Source organism: Clavelina lepadiformis, chromosome 4, assembly GCF_947623445.1.
Source record: "Clavelina lepadiformis chromosome 4, kaClaLepa1.1, whole genome shotgun sequence".
NCBI classification, from domain to species: Eukaryota; Metazoa; Chordata; class Ascidiacea; order Aplousobranchia; family Clavelinidae; genus Clavelina; species Clavelina lepadiformis.
Genome location: NC_135243.1, coordinates 19,925,399 through 19,939,857, shown reverse-complemented (window position 1 = coordinate 19,939,857; position 14,459 = coordinate 19,925,399). Strand labels below are relative to the sequence as shown.

Genomic DNA, 14,459 nt, shown 5'->3' with positions numbered 1-14,459 from the left:
AAATTGTTTGCAGGCTGTTTAAGAGAAACGAGATATTATACCATATGTTCTAGGAAAATTATGTCTTACAAGTAATACAAGTAATACAAACATGGTTACTAAAGTTAGCCTACATAATTTCATTTAATCGTTTATTTCACTATTGATTTTCAACTCTTCATACCTCTGTTCATCACCCAATTACTTTACATTATTTACTTTAAAACTGAATGTGATACGGCCCTGCGACATCACGTAAAAAACTTGGCCGCAAAGGATGAGCAGTTAGACGGGCAGGCACAAACGGATTAAGATCATGATCGGCATGGGGATAAAAGTTAACACACAATTTATTTAATTCTTAGTTTGAAAGAGTTTGTGATAAATATATCACTTAATATAATATAAAATTGTGTACGACATAGAATTCTCGTCTATCGAATCAGCGAAGCATAACACTGCGTGACGTAATCGATGCTTCCCTCTTACTGTGCGTGCATTTTGATTCATTCAGTCTCTTTTGGTTTCTACGTTCAACGCCGCAACATGTCTTTGTGCTGTTGCTGTCACAATGTTCTATCTTGATTTGTTCGTTCAATGAAACTCCAATATAACCAGATTATACAGTTGTCGAGGTGTACAATTGATTCTAAGATTAAGAGAAGCGAAACAACGACCTGAGACTCATTTCACTTCGAGGACATTAAGCAATTCTACAGACAAACATTGTAATTGAAGTGGTCGTTCTTACAGGCAAAGGAACGATAAACCTCCATTTCATTACAAGTTTGTTGTGCTGAAAATAATAGCATCAAAATTATAATATTCGGTTCAGGTTTTACCGAAAAATTAAACATTCAAAATTTGGAGAAGCCGCTCAACCTAATTTCAAGCGTGGCGAGAATGTCCGCTTGCGTCTGGATGCTGTGACGTCATCAACACAACTTTTCCAAGGCGGAAGGCTTTTCTTTTATAATGACTTTCTCGGTGGACTGCATCGTTACAAGTTTATAGTTGTATTTGTTAGTACTTTGTAATGAAGTTTTTAGCCCATAACCTGAAGTATTTTTTGGTTGAAAAGGCCTGGCACCCCACAGGTACAATATATCGCCAAAATGCAAAGCAAGATTGTACCTGTGAAAGTCTTGGCAAAAAGAAAATCCTGCATTGCAAGCTTGGGCTTATCACGATACGAAATTAACTTTTAATTTGTAAAGCATTGTGCAATGCAATCTTATTTCAACCTGCTGTATTCTAACACTAATCTGGGTTTGTATATAACCTTTCTTGCAGTAATACATCAGCATGAGGTCGCTGAATCTCTGTGAAATGAAATTTTCTTTCCATTTCCTTTCAAGCTTAGAACAAAAACAGTAAATAACAGTACATGCAAAACGCCTTCCAATGCAATGATGTTCACAACAAAAGTAAACGTTCAAGCGGTCTATTGCAACACTATTAAGCAATTTCAAATTTTTAAGGAAATAATTTCAGCATTAGTCACATTTATTTATTTATTTTTTACATTTATTAGTCACATTTGATTGTTTTAAAAACAGCTTCGTAACCCGTTAGAATGTTCAGAGAGCATAGCACATAATGTCGCGACGCAACAAATGGATATTTAGACTGTCGGCACCTGCAATGTAGACACCATAGAAGCTTTGGTTTACGCTCATAAACTCAAACCAAGTCAAGTCATTTTGGCTACTAAATGACACGAGTCATTACAACACTGATCAATTGTCACAATGTGGGTCCTGCTGAGCTCTACAACGTTTTTATACAGAATTATTCGGATCTATTGAAACTTATTTTTAAAAAGAAGGCCACAACGTAAACAAATATTTTTTAAACTTTTCACAGTTCTCACTTCTTAAAAGCAGCTGAAATAAACTCATCGTCCTGGCTAACATCATGTATCAACCTGTTGATGTGAGGTTGTAAAAGTGTCAAGAGTTGAAATGCATCTTTCGGAAGAGAAGGCAACAATGAAAATGGAGCAGAAACGTACGTCTACACATGTAAAGATAGAAACTGCTTAATACGTCTACCAGAAGAAAAGCCAAGTTGTGCTGTTACGGTCGGCTTTAGGCCAATGCGAGTTAGCATTGCCGCTGGCAGTACTTTATCCGCAAGTCTACATTACACATAAGATTAGGGACGAAAATAGGCCTAAAAACTGAACTTTATAGGATTTCAGCCTACATTATGTGTGGCGGGTGTAGTCCTCAATTAACATACTTCTTATCGGCTCCATAATTAGAACATTTTCAGGAACTACTACGAGAAAAGAACCAAGGCTGATATTCATCCGTAAGCAAACTAAGCACGCGATTAAAGCATCACAGCGAAAGAGGACCACCACGTCATGAAACAAAATGTTTATCGAAGAAAACTTGGCTTAATCTAACAGAGGCAGCTGAGTATTCTGGCATCTACTGCGTCAACAGCTTCGCTATACAAAATCATGTATCAACAATTTTAATACATTGAAGCAACGGCGAAAACAAAACAAACATCAATCACTCACAAAATTAATGAATTAGGAAGGACACAGGTAGTTTACCACTACTTCTCAATTAAGTCTACAATACCGTAGGTAGTACCGTAAGTACGAACGACCTGGCAAAGATTACAATGTATGGTGTACTGATCGATCACTACTGACAGTACGGCACGTCACTACAAAACAATTTCGATAGTTCTTTCATGAATTGCAATCGTATAAACACAACCTAATTTTGGTTTTGATGCTGTAGTTTTGAATGCGTCAAGAAAGGGCGAATGTGAAGTTCAAAATAAACAATTCGTGCGATTCGTCAAAACACAGTAATCGAATTCGTAGATCATAAACGACAAAGCATGCACCGCGTGATGAATTCAAATTGTTACTATCTGGCTTTCGGGAAGATATTTCAGACAAGATATTTATTACTGTACAATTCAGCCTTAACTACTGCTGATGCTTATTGAATTTTTAAGAATGGTTCAAGAAAGCTGTGACGTAGCTACACAACAACGTACAAAATGTTGAGATCTTCACTGTACAAAGAGTAACTTGCAAAAATGTACAAACACAAGAAGGATATAGGCAGGTTTATAATATTCCAGACACCTCTAAAAATACCGTTATAATACTCTTTGCCACTAGTAAAGTAGACTTTTTTGAACGTAAACAAATGAAGGACACGAAGCAGAAGTAATATCACAGCTTCTTAACACACTGCAAGTTTTAGAAAATGCTTTTGTAAGCAATGGGCGAGAAATCAGGCGGCATAACGTCGCGGATCGGGGCCAAGACTTTTGTTATCAAATACAGGCACAAAAGTTTAACAGACAGCGCCTGAGACAAGTTGGGCTTTATCGTTGTGTTTGGCAGGTACGTCGATGATTTCATCCGCGTGGTGGTGGTGCGGAGAACCTTGCAGATAATTAAATGTTGTGAAAGATAAATTGATGTTGAAATTAAAACAACAACGTCATTTCAAGGAACTCAGATATCATATTGCTAACATGTGGCTGAAGCTCAATTTGCATTGAGAGCATTAATAACATTGGATAAATTAATATTCTAACGCTAATACATGTAAACACAAGCACATTTACAGCAAAAACTTATTAACTCAACTTCCAATAACTTTTGCAGTTTTCAACTAACTCAGTAACTTCACTGCTTTCTCTAACTACGTTAGTCCGATTTATTTGGATTTACCTTATGTAGTTTATCGATGTAAAATGTGCCACCATCGCTCAACAAACTTATACTTGTTATGTTAAGCGGTAAATTTTAACATCTGACCCGTGTCCTCTAAATAAGCGAATCCATTTCACTCGCAAGTAACTTCTCAACCAAGTTGTAGATGACTGTAAGTACCTCCACAAAACCTTCCTCACCTATTTGTTAGTCTTTTACCACTTTTCAGTAACTGTGAGGAACTAACTGATGATTGGGCTGCTTTCTTCTTCATATCAGCTTGTTTGGAAGATTCTGTAAATCCTGGTGCACTTTTGCTGGTTGTTAGTGCTTCCGAGCTATCTGCTTAAGGATTGTGAACGCACTGATTCATAATAAACTACTCACATAAGCAAACCCTGTTTTTCTACTCACTGCCCTATAAAGCGTGTACGAACACACAGTGAATAAATTCCAGGAAGTTATCAGTTTCTCTTTCTTACTTGGCATCATAACAAATGTTAAGATGGATAAAGTGGAGGTATACCTGCAGATCCTCCAGATAAGGTCCGTACACGTTTTCGGTCACCATCACCTGATCCAGTGGAGCTGTTGGAAATGGTTCTGGACCTTGCCAATCTTGTCATCATTACCCCTGGGACTGCACACATAACAATCATGAAGGTTAGTATGATGCTGTACGAGTTATTAGTGTTAACTCCCGTTATTTATATCGAACAGACATGACTGAACCGTAAATACTAAAACAAATATGTAGTTTAATGTAAACGTTCAAGCATATTCACAAATCTTACAAACGTCACAGAAATACAATAATGGATTTGGTTGACAACAACTGTCATGAGTGCTTCAGATTTCTGAATAGAACTTTTTTTTCTTGGGAAAACATGCATTCACAAATCAAAGATGTCTGATTTCAAAACCAGCGTAACTACCAAAAGCTGGGACTAATCATTATTTACAGATATCAATATAACACAAAATATTAACCACCAATGCAGAGTTCCTATCTGCAAAGCACAAATTAACAATAGCTGTCCTTCCAATAAATCCTAATCAAGGCCAGGTATGTAAAGAACGATAGCAGTGTCTGCAAGCGCAACATGCTTAATTCATCTACCATGATCAACTTTGTAATATTGAGCTATGTGCAAAACCAAATTCCAAAAATATATGGTTTACGTTCTAACCAATTTAAAAACCTCCATAGTACAAGGTGTTCATAATTTCATAGGTCTGCAAAAATAGTGGAAATAATGATCTTATACTCAAAACATATATTCTGAATACCACAGCAATTTTTGTTTCATGTTCTCAGATTACCTAAAATTATAAAGTACATCAACTCAAAGCCTGGGCTAGGGAAGCATGTTGTGGCAGCTGACTGGAATGGTTTCTTTGTTTGTTTGTCAGTAAAACAAGAATTAATCTGGCCTACACTGATAATGACATGGCAACATGTTGTATACAGTGTCCCACAGAACATGGTCAACACACGACAACAAATATCGAAAACAAGTTGTGACAACATGACACATGTCGATTAACATTACCTGAATCTCGGATGTAATAGCGGATGCCTTTTGCATGAGTGAGAAAAAATATTTTAAAGAAATGAAAAATTAACCATAAGTAAAAAGTATCACTCAGTAATCTTCATATACGTATTCTTTTGCAGTAAAACAAATGTGATTTTACAGAAAGAAAGTAATTAATAAATTGCACATTTCATGTTTCTTGCAAATGTGCAAGCTTGTGCCTTAATATTATTGTAAGTGTAAATGAAACACGATCAAGGATGGGTTTACACACCATTGTTTTTTATTTGTTGTTTAGTTGGTTGGTAGTTGCTACTTAATTAAACCTTTACATAAAGTCACTCAAATTTAATTAAACCTTTGCCTAAACGGTAAACCAGCTTTAGCCTTCTTCATACCAAACCACAGGTTTTCCTGCTACATCAATCTAGTTTTAAAATGAAAACGGTCTCTTCTTTTAAGAAAAACCACCAAAATGGTAAACAACATAACATACATTGCAATGACGTCACTGTAGTGAGCCTATTGTATGCAATTAAATTTAAGGTCAATGCCCTTGTGCAAAACAAGAGGGATGTCGCATCTTCCATGCATTATTTAAGACCAAACGCATTCGGCGTTCATGCTGCGTATACCAATCAATAAAAGTAACCTATAAGTCGATTGCTTTGTACATGCATGAGATTTGCGCTACATAGAAAATGTTTGCCAAAGTTAAAACATGGACGTATGATGTACATAGGGGGAATATATTTACACCAGAATAATGTCACTACATAGGAAATATACCGACAAAAAAACTAAAATCTACAAATACAGTAATTACATTTACTACCAAAACTGAAATTGGATTATTCAGGCATTATCGAATGGTAGTTTCACAACAATTTTAGAATAAGTAATAGTAGAACATGAAGTATGTGCAAGTCATAACTTACTGTGGCCCAATCCCTGCAAGAAGTATGTGAAGGCCTCAGCTACTTTGAAGATCTGTTCCTCCAAAACCATGCCACCGGCATCTGCCATCTGCAAGAAATCAGGGAAAATATTATTATAATACAGTTCATAAGTGAGGCTGAGCGATTGTAACTTATCGAATTAAGTAAACTTACAAAATTGATAAATTATTATCAAAAATTATATATTTCACTCCATGTATAACTGCTTAACTAAACCCCCACTGCTAACAAAATCTTAAGTAATCACGGAGTCTGACTGCAGAGGTTTGAAGCCGTTATAATGCAACGTACCTTGAGAAAGGTGGTCTTCGTAGGGTTGAGCCGTGAGTTGACTTCAACTGCGTCATCAACAAATGGTGACAAATCCCCGACAAGAATCATGGTCTGGCACTGGAGTGTCTTGTCAGGCATCTGAGGGTCAATAGGCCTGACCAAGTTGATCTCGCGTCGTCTGTGAAAGAAGCATTGCAGATAATAAATCGACTGAATCTTCTTAAAATATTGTTTTTGTTATATGCTGAATAGGCTGGTATGTTTACGTAACTTTACCGTGTACAACTGTACGCATTTATTTTTTGTTTGATATAACATTTTTACCGTTCATATTCCTTCCAAAATGTTTGAACATTTTCTTCATTCATGTTTTGCTTGAAGTGTTTTCGATGAGTTTCAACCAGTTCCTGGCTGACACTGTCAACCTCAGCCTATGGCAATAAAACAGCTTGTAAACAATGACTCTTGAGAAATGGTTATCAGTGGCTAAGTTGGTTAATTCTGTAACACACGTCAAAAAGTCACCTTGGAGAGATGGTAGTTTAGAACTTGTTCACTGATGGGCGTTGTGAAATTAGTAATCTGCAAAAATATTTACCTATTAGTGTCAATTAAGTGTCACAAAACAACTTTATTTCATGCCATTAGGCTTTAAAGTTCACAACGTAATATGGTTGCTAGCACACAATAACAAAACATTGCCTCTACATAACATCAGTTGATTTCAATGATTCAGCACCCAACAACAACTTACATCATCATTTTTTCAGCTTAGTAAAGCATACCAACATGAAAATATTTATCAGCTAACACAAAACACAACCAATAAAACATGATACGTTGATGAGATTATAGAGTATTAAAATGTGCTGCTTTGACTGAAACAAAGTAGTTGCAACGCGATAAGTGCATTTTTGAAATAGGTGAATCTATTACCAGTTCTCCAATCCATGACACAGTTCCCACAGGTAAGATGGTTGGATTCACCAGAATTAACCCTTCAACCATGCCTGGATTTTTCAACTAAAAATAAAAATTTGAAGATAACAAATTTAGCATTCATTCACTCAATAGTCAACTGACATTGCTAACACATTTACCGTCATCAACTATGATTTTACCACAATGGGGCATTATGCTGAGGTAAGCTTACAGATATGACGCTGCGGTATAAAAGATAACTGCAAAGTGATGTGCATATGACAACAAATATCTATATCATGTGAATGCATACCGCAAATCTGGTAAACACATTGGCACCAGCGCCACATCCAATGCAAATGGCATTTTTCAACCTAAGAATACGTTTTTATTAAACATTTTTTTCACAAATACATAGTTATATAATAATACATAATATAAATTTATATATATACAGCATAAATAAGTTATTGTGGTTAATGAAAAACGCTATGCTATATACAACGTACAATATACAGACAAAATGAAAGAGTGGCATGTTACCCGAAATGGGAGAATATCTTTGGCATCATGTCAGAAAGATTTTCCATGGAAGGATAAACGAACCTGTAAATGAAAACTAACTTATTTTTGTAACTCAAAGAAATGGGATTATTTATTCTCAAGTATAGGTAGTGTGTAGATATTGTAACTTAATAAATTACATTTAGAGAACAGGAGATATCAGTTGTAACTAGACACAGCAGCAAAAATGCCAAACTCACCCATTTGGAAGCTTCGCAGCATTTTCCTCCTGGCCAGGGGCATCGATATGGTAGATGCAGTACTTCTGTGTTACTGGCCCCATTGATTCACTGTTCATCAATGGTCCGAAGTTGGAAACAGCTGCAACAAAAAAGAAAACAGTAAGGCAAAGCAAGAGTTAAGCAAGTATCGCCAAAACAGCGAAAAATCAACCATTCTAGTTTTTTTTTTACTTGAGTAGCTACGTAAGACCATTGGCAAACATAACCACAACCAGACAATTGCTTGTGTCAACAATACATTATAAACTCACAGTTGAGCCCAATATCATGAAAAGTGACCATAGCATGATTCTTGGCCTTATCGCCCTGAATGGTGACATTGAGTTTGGTCTTGTGTGTTGTGCCACCCTGGATGTACGAGCACTCGACAACATTGTCCTAAAATTGAAAATCGACATTAAGACTTGGGAAATCTTAACATTGAATGTGTTTTTAAGATTTTCAGCCAACATAATTTTAAAACATGTCCAGTTTCATATGTGTAGCAAAAGTTAAAGTTCACTTACAAATGCACAGTTTACAAATGTGTATACACTGTTCATAATATGTATGAGTAAAAGTTAACATGAAGAAAAAACCCAATGATGACATGAAATTTTAAATTCTAATTTAGGAAATTTCAGATACAGTGTATTGTGCACACAAATCATTCTAAATATTTTATGAATATAGTGATACCAAATACAAAAACCCAAATCGCATGGGTTAGCAAAACAATATGTATGATACTTTTAGATAAAAAATAATATATACATATATAATCAACATTTCTTTTTAGAAATCTTCAAAGATAATCAACACTAGGAGCAAAGTGTTGGGAATTGTAAGTTCTTTGAAGAATTTATACAAGAGCCAATAAATTATTAGTATTCAATTCAATTAGAAAATAGTTTGAGTTTATTATTAACTCATTTTCAATACAGTATAAAAATGAGTTAAGAATAAACTTAAAACATTTACATAATAAATAAAAGCATTGTTGGTTTATTGGCTTTTCAGTTTATCCTTCAAATGATCAACATTTTATAAAATTGCAAAAAATGACTGAAATTTGAAAAAATTGCTGTATTATACTGAATTAGCACATGTATAGGGTCATGTGATTTTGATGTTACCTGGAAACCAAACATCTCACTGTCATGTGCTTCTAAAATAATATTTCCATCACCACTACGTTCCTTGGCAAGCATTTGTTTGTACTGGAAGCTCATTGTGCTAGAAACCTTTAGTTCTACTTCCTACTCGATGCTGTGATCGCAATATCTTCAGATTCATTAACTTTATCAAGGTATCATCAAGGTAAATAAAAACTCTCTAAGTTGCAATATATAATGATACAAAAAGATCAATTGCAGGAAACCTACAACTTTCTGTGTAGCTGGCTATATATATATGCATTAGTATATTTTTCAAAGCACCTGGTTTGGTCTACCACACAGACATAAAAGTAACACTTCCTGCTAACTTCATTCCTGTGCATTTACGAGAAGGATATTTATTGATTTTATTATTTCTTCTTTTCACAGTGGAGCTATAAATTTCACAACAAATTTATTTTGAAATTTTTCGAACAATAAAAGTAATAGATATCCCATTGCTATCCGCTGCCTTAGTAGCTGTCTGCATGAGCTAGAGAGTATTCAAATATATAAATATAAGCCTATACAATATAAATATATATTCAGAGAAGACAAGCATGTATTGACAGTGACTGCATTAATCCAGCTTTGGTTCATTGAAAACAATTATATAAAATATACGATACTGTTAGGTTGCACAAAAGAAAATTAAACTTCTCGGCCGCTACTGCTGTGATTTTACTTGACTAAGTACAGGGCTTGATCTATATATATACAGCTGAGTTGCCAGCACACATCAGTACTTCCTCGACTTTCGCAATTAAAAACAGGGCTAAGTAACTTGCTGACTTATGGTTCCTTTTAAAGAGAGGCATATACAGACGATTACTGCAGTGTGCTACAGTCATGACATGCAACATGGCAATATTAGCCACCGCATTGCTGCATAAGCACTACAAAAGGGCTTGCTGGAAGAAAAGTTGATGATATTTCCTGCCTAGACGTAAATTGTCACATGTAGGTAACCTTTCAATAGCCTAATAATAGGATGTGAGATGTACACTGGGAAAAAGAGTTCATGGTCTCCGCAAAAACAACAAATAAATTTATAACATCTACAAAATCACATGACAAAAACAATTTACACACGTTGCTATAGTCTATGAATTCCAACTAAAAAACAGGAAAACAATTTGAACTATCAACAGTTAAAAATTGTAAGAAAAGTATATAAATCCCAAACATATGCCAAGTTGGCAAAAATGTGTGGTGGTGAATCACGAGGCTATGAATATGACATGTGGTTGAAAATAAACACTATGACTGTATTTTAAGGTATGTAATTTTCACATACAGTACTTAAAAATGTCCCAAAGACAAATTAAAAGCATTGCTAATGCTTCAAAATTCAATAAAAAATTCACTATTCATTAATATCTTACAACATATATAAATTTTGCATATATAAATAATTATTATACAGTACTGCTAACTGTCCTGAAAAATGCCAATTTTTGATAAAAATTTCAATTGCAGACACCAAACTTGGGTGAAGCAAGCATAAAACTAGCAAAATAATTATATAAGTTTATCAGCAATTTATCAAAAACCTTATAGCCTACTGTATCATACTTTTCATATGACTTTACTTTTTGAAGTAACAGAAAAGGCTTACCTCAAAATGAGTGTGGTTGCTGTTCAGGAGAGGATGCTCAGGTGTTATGTTGACTTCCTGAAGTTCCATTTTGAAGTTTGATCAAAATACAAAATCACTTTAAGTACCACAAATCAGTATGAAACTAATAAACACTTTTATAACAATAACAGTTATCTAAGAACCATAAAAATCATTGTGGTGCATTATAATTTTTCTAGTTACAAACTTCTTGTGTTAAATTCATTATGTTCAAAGCCTACATAGTTGTTGTTTAAAAACATATGTCCATGATATACCGATATAGATTAATTATACATACGCTGACTAACAGTTTTTTAAATAAGTTAGCGTAGGACTATTTACGGCACACTCAGGAAACTTTTGCGTAGTTATGTTTATATTACATAGGCTAGTTATTTATATAAATTTATCAGTTACTTATACATTAATTCTGGCTTTAATATATTGTAACTAGAAGTAATTGCAAAAGTCCATAAGTGTTAACTTGAGGTTTGGCTCAAACTTTTCGCAACGCTGTTCGTTTCTTCTGATAGTTTTGCACACACAAGACCAGTTGAAACCTGCATTGATCCGCAGTACAGGCTGACAGGACGGTGATATATTACAATCAAAGCAAACCGGTATTTAGCATTGAATTGAAAGGGTTTATATCCAATAATATTTTTATAGCTTTTATAACATGATCGAGATTGGAAATACTGCAAATTTTGGCCGAAAATCCTTCTCGGCCATGCAACAAAAGCTATTTTTTTTGTACCCGGTGACCGGCACCGTATGTATAATGTGCACATAGATTTCAACATCCCTTACAGACTGCATAAGCAAAACGATTAAATGTAAGCCTTAACGATGACAAATACACTCTAATTCCGAGCGAGTCTCTCAAACCACTTAGTAAAGTGCAAGTGCATACAGGCAAATGAAAAGGCAGTCAGCTGGTGTGAAGAGTTTAACGTTCTTAGCCTGCGACTACTATAATTACACAGACGCACCATTACAATAGCCTGTCGTTCGCCAAATATGAATGCTGATGTGAAGTTACCGTCGCAGCTAGTTCTGTAAAATTGCTTTAACCTTATGCTGACGTAACTTAGTTCAAATTTTCGGGTCTTGTTTACAAGTGCACAACTAGATGACGTCACTATTTGAATAGCTTGGGTCTAGTACTCTAGTATATAAAGGCATCCTCTGGTTGTAAACTTGTACACAAAACCCAAATTTTCTACCAGTAACTCTGCAACTTGTACTGTCCTCTTCGACCTCTCGTACTAGGGAAACTAGGCTAATACAAGTCAGCACTTCACAAAATTCAATCGAATCGAATTCAGTGATATACAGTATACTATTATGAAGACAGGAATAGAAATTATGACGTCATTATCTCTTGAATGCTGATCATGTAATAATCATTTCAGAGTGACGATTTCACTGATTTCTTACATTGGGTGACGTCATGTTTCTTGCATTGGGTTTGATTTCTGATTACTGATTTCTTAGTACATCTGAAGAAGCAAGCTTATGTTTACAAAAGCTCGTGTAGAAAAATCAAAAATAAAGTTCACCTCAAGAGTACCACCTTATAAGATGTTTTTAATTTCACCATAAGTAGGTTACGCAGGCCTTTGTTAACGATAGGCAGTTAGGTTAGCGTTATTAGGAGAATGGGTATGCAAACAAATCGAATTAAGCTATTTTGTGTTTAATTAAAGTTAAAACTTAGATCAGAAGGAAAATTTTGGTTACTATGTTATACCGTTTAAGTTTGGTTAACAAGAAACCATGGAAAATAGCTTTGAACCTACGATTTTTTTCCGGTGAAATAGTGGTAGCCTAATTATTTCCATACTGAAGCATGCTAGAGATAGTTTCATTTAATCACACCAAAGCACTGTTGCTGCAATGTATTTAATTAAATCAGCTTACTGTTTTCATGAAAGCTCAGACTTTGGACAAAAATATGTTGCGCACTGTAATCTGCTCCAGGATCCGAGCTAACAGCTAATACTCATGAGTTAATTACGTGAACTCCTGCTGAGTCTTCCCAGGGGATGGCAACAGTATTAAAATTTTCAAATTAAACGGGTTATGGAAAGCTCTGTAACGTTTAGTCATTGTTGCTAGTGAACGCTTGTTACCCGTCAGAGCTTGGCACTGCCTGCGCTGCGAGTACAACAAATATAAACCTAAGCGAAAACATCTCAAGTGATTTTCGAGCGCTTTGACGAATGCTCTGCAAATTGAAATTTGTTAGCATTATCGAAATGATCGTAAGAGCCTTCAAAAACCCGGCATAAACAAGCAGAGGTAGCGATTGGGTCGCGTTTGTTGACGCGCCAACAGGCACGTGTTCGCTGCGCTTGTTATCAACCGTTACATGGTCTTAAACAAACTCCCTAACATTGTCATAAGATATAAGTTAAAAAGCAGGGAGGATACTCAAAAGCTCAAACAGGTCCTTCAGTTATGGTCGTTGTTGTTACCTCATACTCATAGTTCAAGCGGCCGAAAAAGTTAAGCACCGCTGATAGATCGTCGATAAACAACTCTGCATACCAATTGTTTGCCGAAGTAGATTGCAAATGATAAATTCGTGAGTGCAAAAAAACAGCGACTTCTGGTTTACTAAAAAGTGGAAGGGTATAAAGTCACCAAAACAATCGCCGATCGTTTTCCCACAAGACCGTTCAACAACTTGTCAGTAGGCGCCAAGTTACATTGTGTTGACGGGTCATTTGCTTGAAAACGTGATGGTTGGCGAGCCAACCGACCATCGTGAAATTAAATGACAGTGAACAAGCTGCGTTTCGTAAATTAAACTGCATCAATAAATTTTGTATTTCATGCTGACTTTGTGAATGTATATATTTTTATGAAAAAATGAATATATATTGTACACAATGAGGCCTCAGAAATAGCATTGCTTTGCAAAACACAGACATACCGTACTGCAAAAAGGAAAAGTGTCATATTTAAGGTTGTTACCTGTGTGACAAATTTTTCTTGGTAAATGTGGGATTTTTATGAAACGAATAACGTTTTTGCAAGTATATATGGTATACAGTATACACTACACTTTCCTTCAATCATACATGACTACAACTAGGTCTACGCGTAACGAATGTACTAATAGCTAATTCATTAAGTCTATCATAATTCTTTTTTCAAGTTCACCTCCAGTTTAAATTAGTTCAAAATTACTTCACATATTTGTAACAAACTTAATGTAGGCGCACCACACTTTAAGAGAATGAGTTTGACTTAAGCATCCATTTTGCAAATTAATTAGGCAAAATATAGCTATAATGGTGATTGGATACAGTGCAACGAGTACGTTACCCAGTAACCAAATCACAAAACTCCCAACGAATATATCCATTCAAAAATGGCCATAAGAGAAATTTTATCCTAAGTAAATTATAACGCCGTGCAGTCGCTTTTTGTTCCATAAGCGGTTTGTTCCATAAGCGTTTTGCGTTGCACTAACAAGCTTACCTCGTCCAGATGTTGTTGACATCTGCCAGTATCTTTT

General features: G+C 35.3%; 1 protein-coding gene across 3 annotated transcripts; it reads right to left on the bottom strand.

Annotated features, from left to right (window-relative positions):
- Positions 1-2,447: 2,447 nt before the first annotated feature.
- Positions 2,448-11,110, bottom strand: LOC143453550 (protein NDRG3-like). Of its 3 annotated transcripts, none has more exons than XM_076954932.1 (13): positions 10,928-11,110; positions 8,425-8,551; positions 8,132-8,252; positions 7,911-7,973; positions 7,681-7,741; positions 7,383-7,469; positions 6,972-7,028; positions 6,771-6,877; positions 6,465-6,624; positions 6,153-6,240; positions 4,203-4,316; positions 3,877-4,018; positions 2,448-3,403 (listed from the first exon to the last, which is right to left on the bottom strand). In XM_076954932.1, exons 1-13 carry the CDS (start codon positions 10,994-10,996, stop codon positions 3,376-3,378), a joined length of 1,224 nt encoding a protein of 407 aa, XP_076811047.1. In that variant the 5' UTR covers positions 10,997-11,110; the 3' UTR covers positions 2,448-3,375. The 3 variants fall into 3 exon arrangements, with proteins under 3 accessions (XP_076811047.1, XP_076811046.1, XP_076811048.1); XM_076954931.1 differs by lacking the exon at positions 10,928-11,110 and adding an exon at positions 9,289-9,623; XM_076954933.1 differs by lacking the exons at positions 3,877-4,018; positions 10,928-11,110 and adding an exon at positions 9,289-9,552.
- Between the last annotated feature and the right edge of the window lie 3,349 nt (positions 11,111-14,459).

What these genes read in the sequence shown, in the direction of transcription:
- LOC143453550 (XM_076954931.1), bottom strand. Translation starts at nt 9,384, where the DNA reads ATGAGCTTCCAGTACAAACAAATGCTTGCCAAGGAACGTAGTGGTGAT. An exon ending in TAAACTACCATCTCTCCAAG is followed by an intron (nt 6,878 to 6,971) that starts GTGACTTTTTGA and finishes TTATTGCCATAG; the next exon opens with GCTGAGGTTGACAGTGTCAG. An exon ending in CGAAGACCACCTTTCTCAAG is followed by an intron (nt 6,241 to 6,464) that starts GTACGTTGCATT and finishes GATTTCTTGCAG; the next exon opens with ATGGCAGATGCCGGTGGCAT.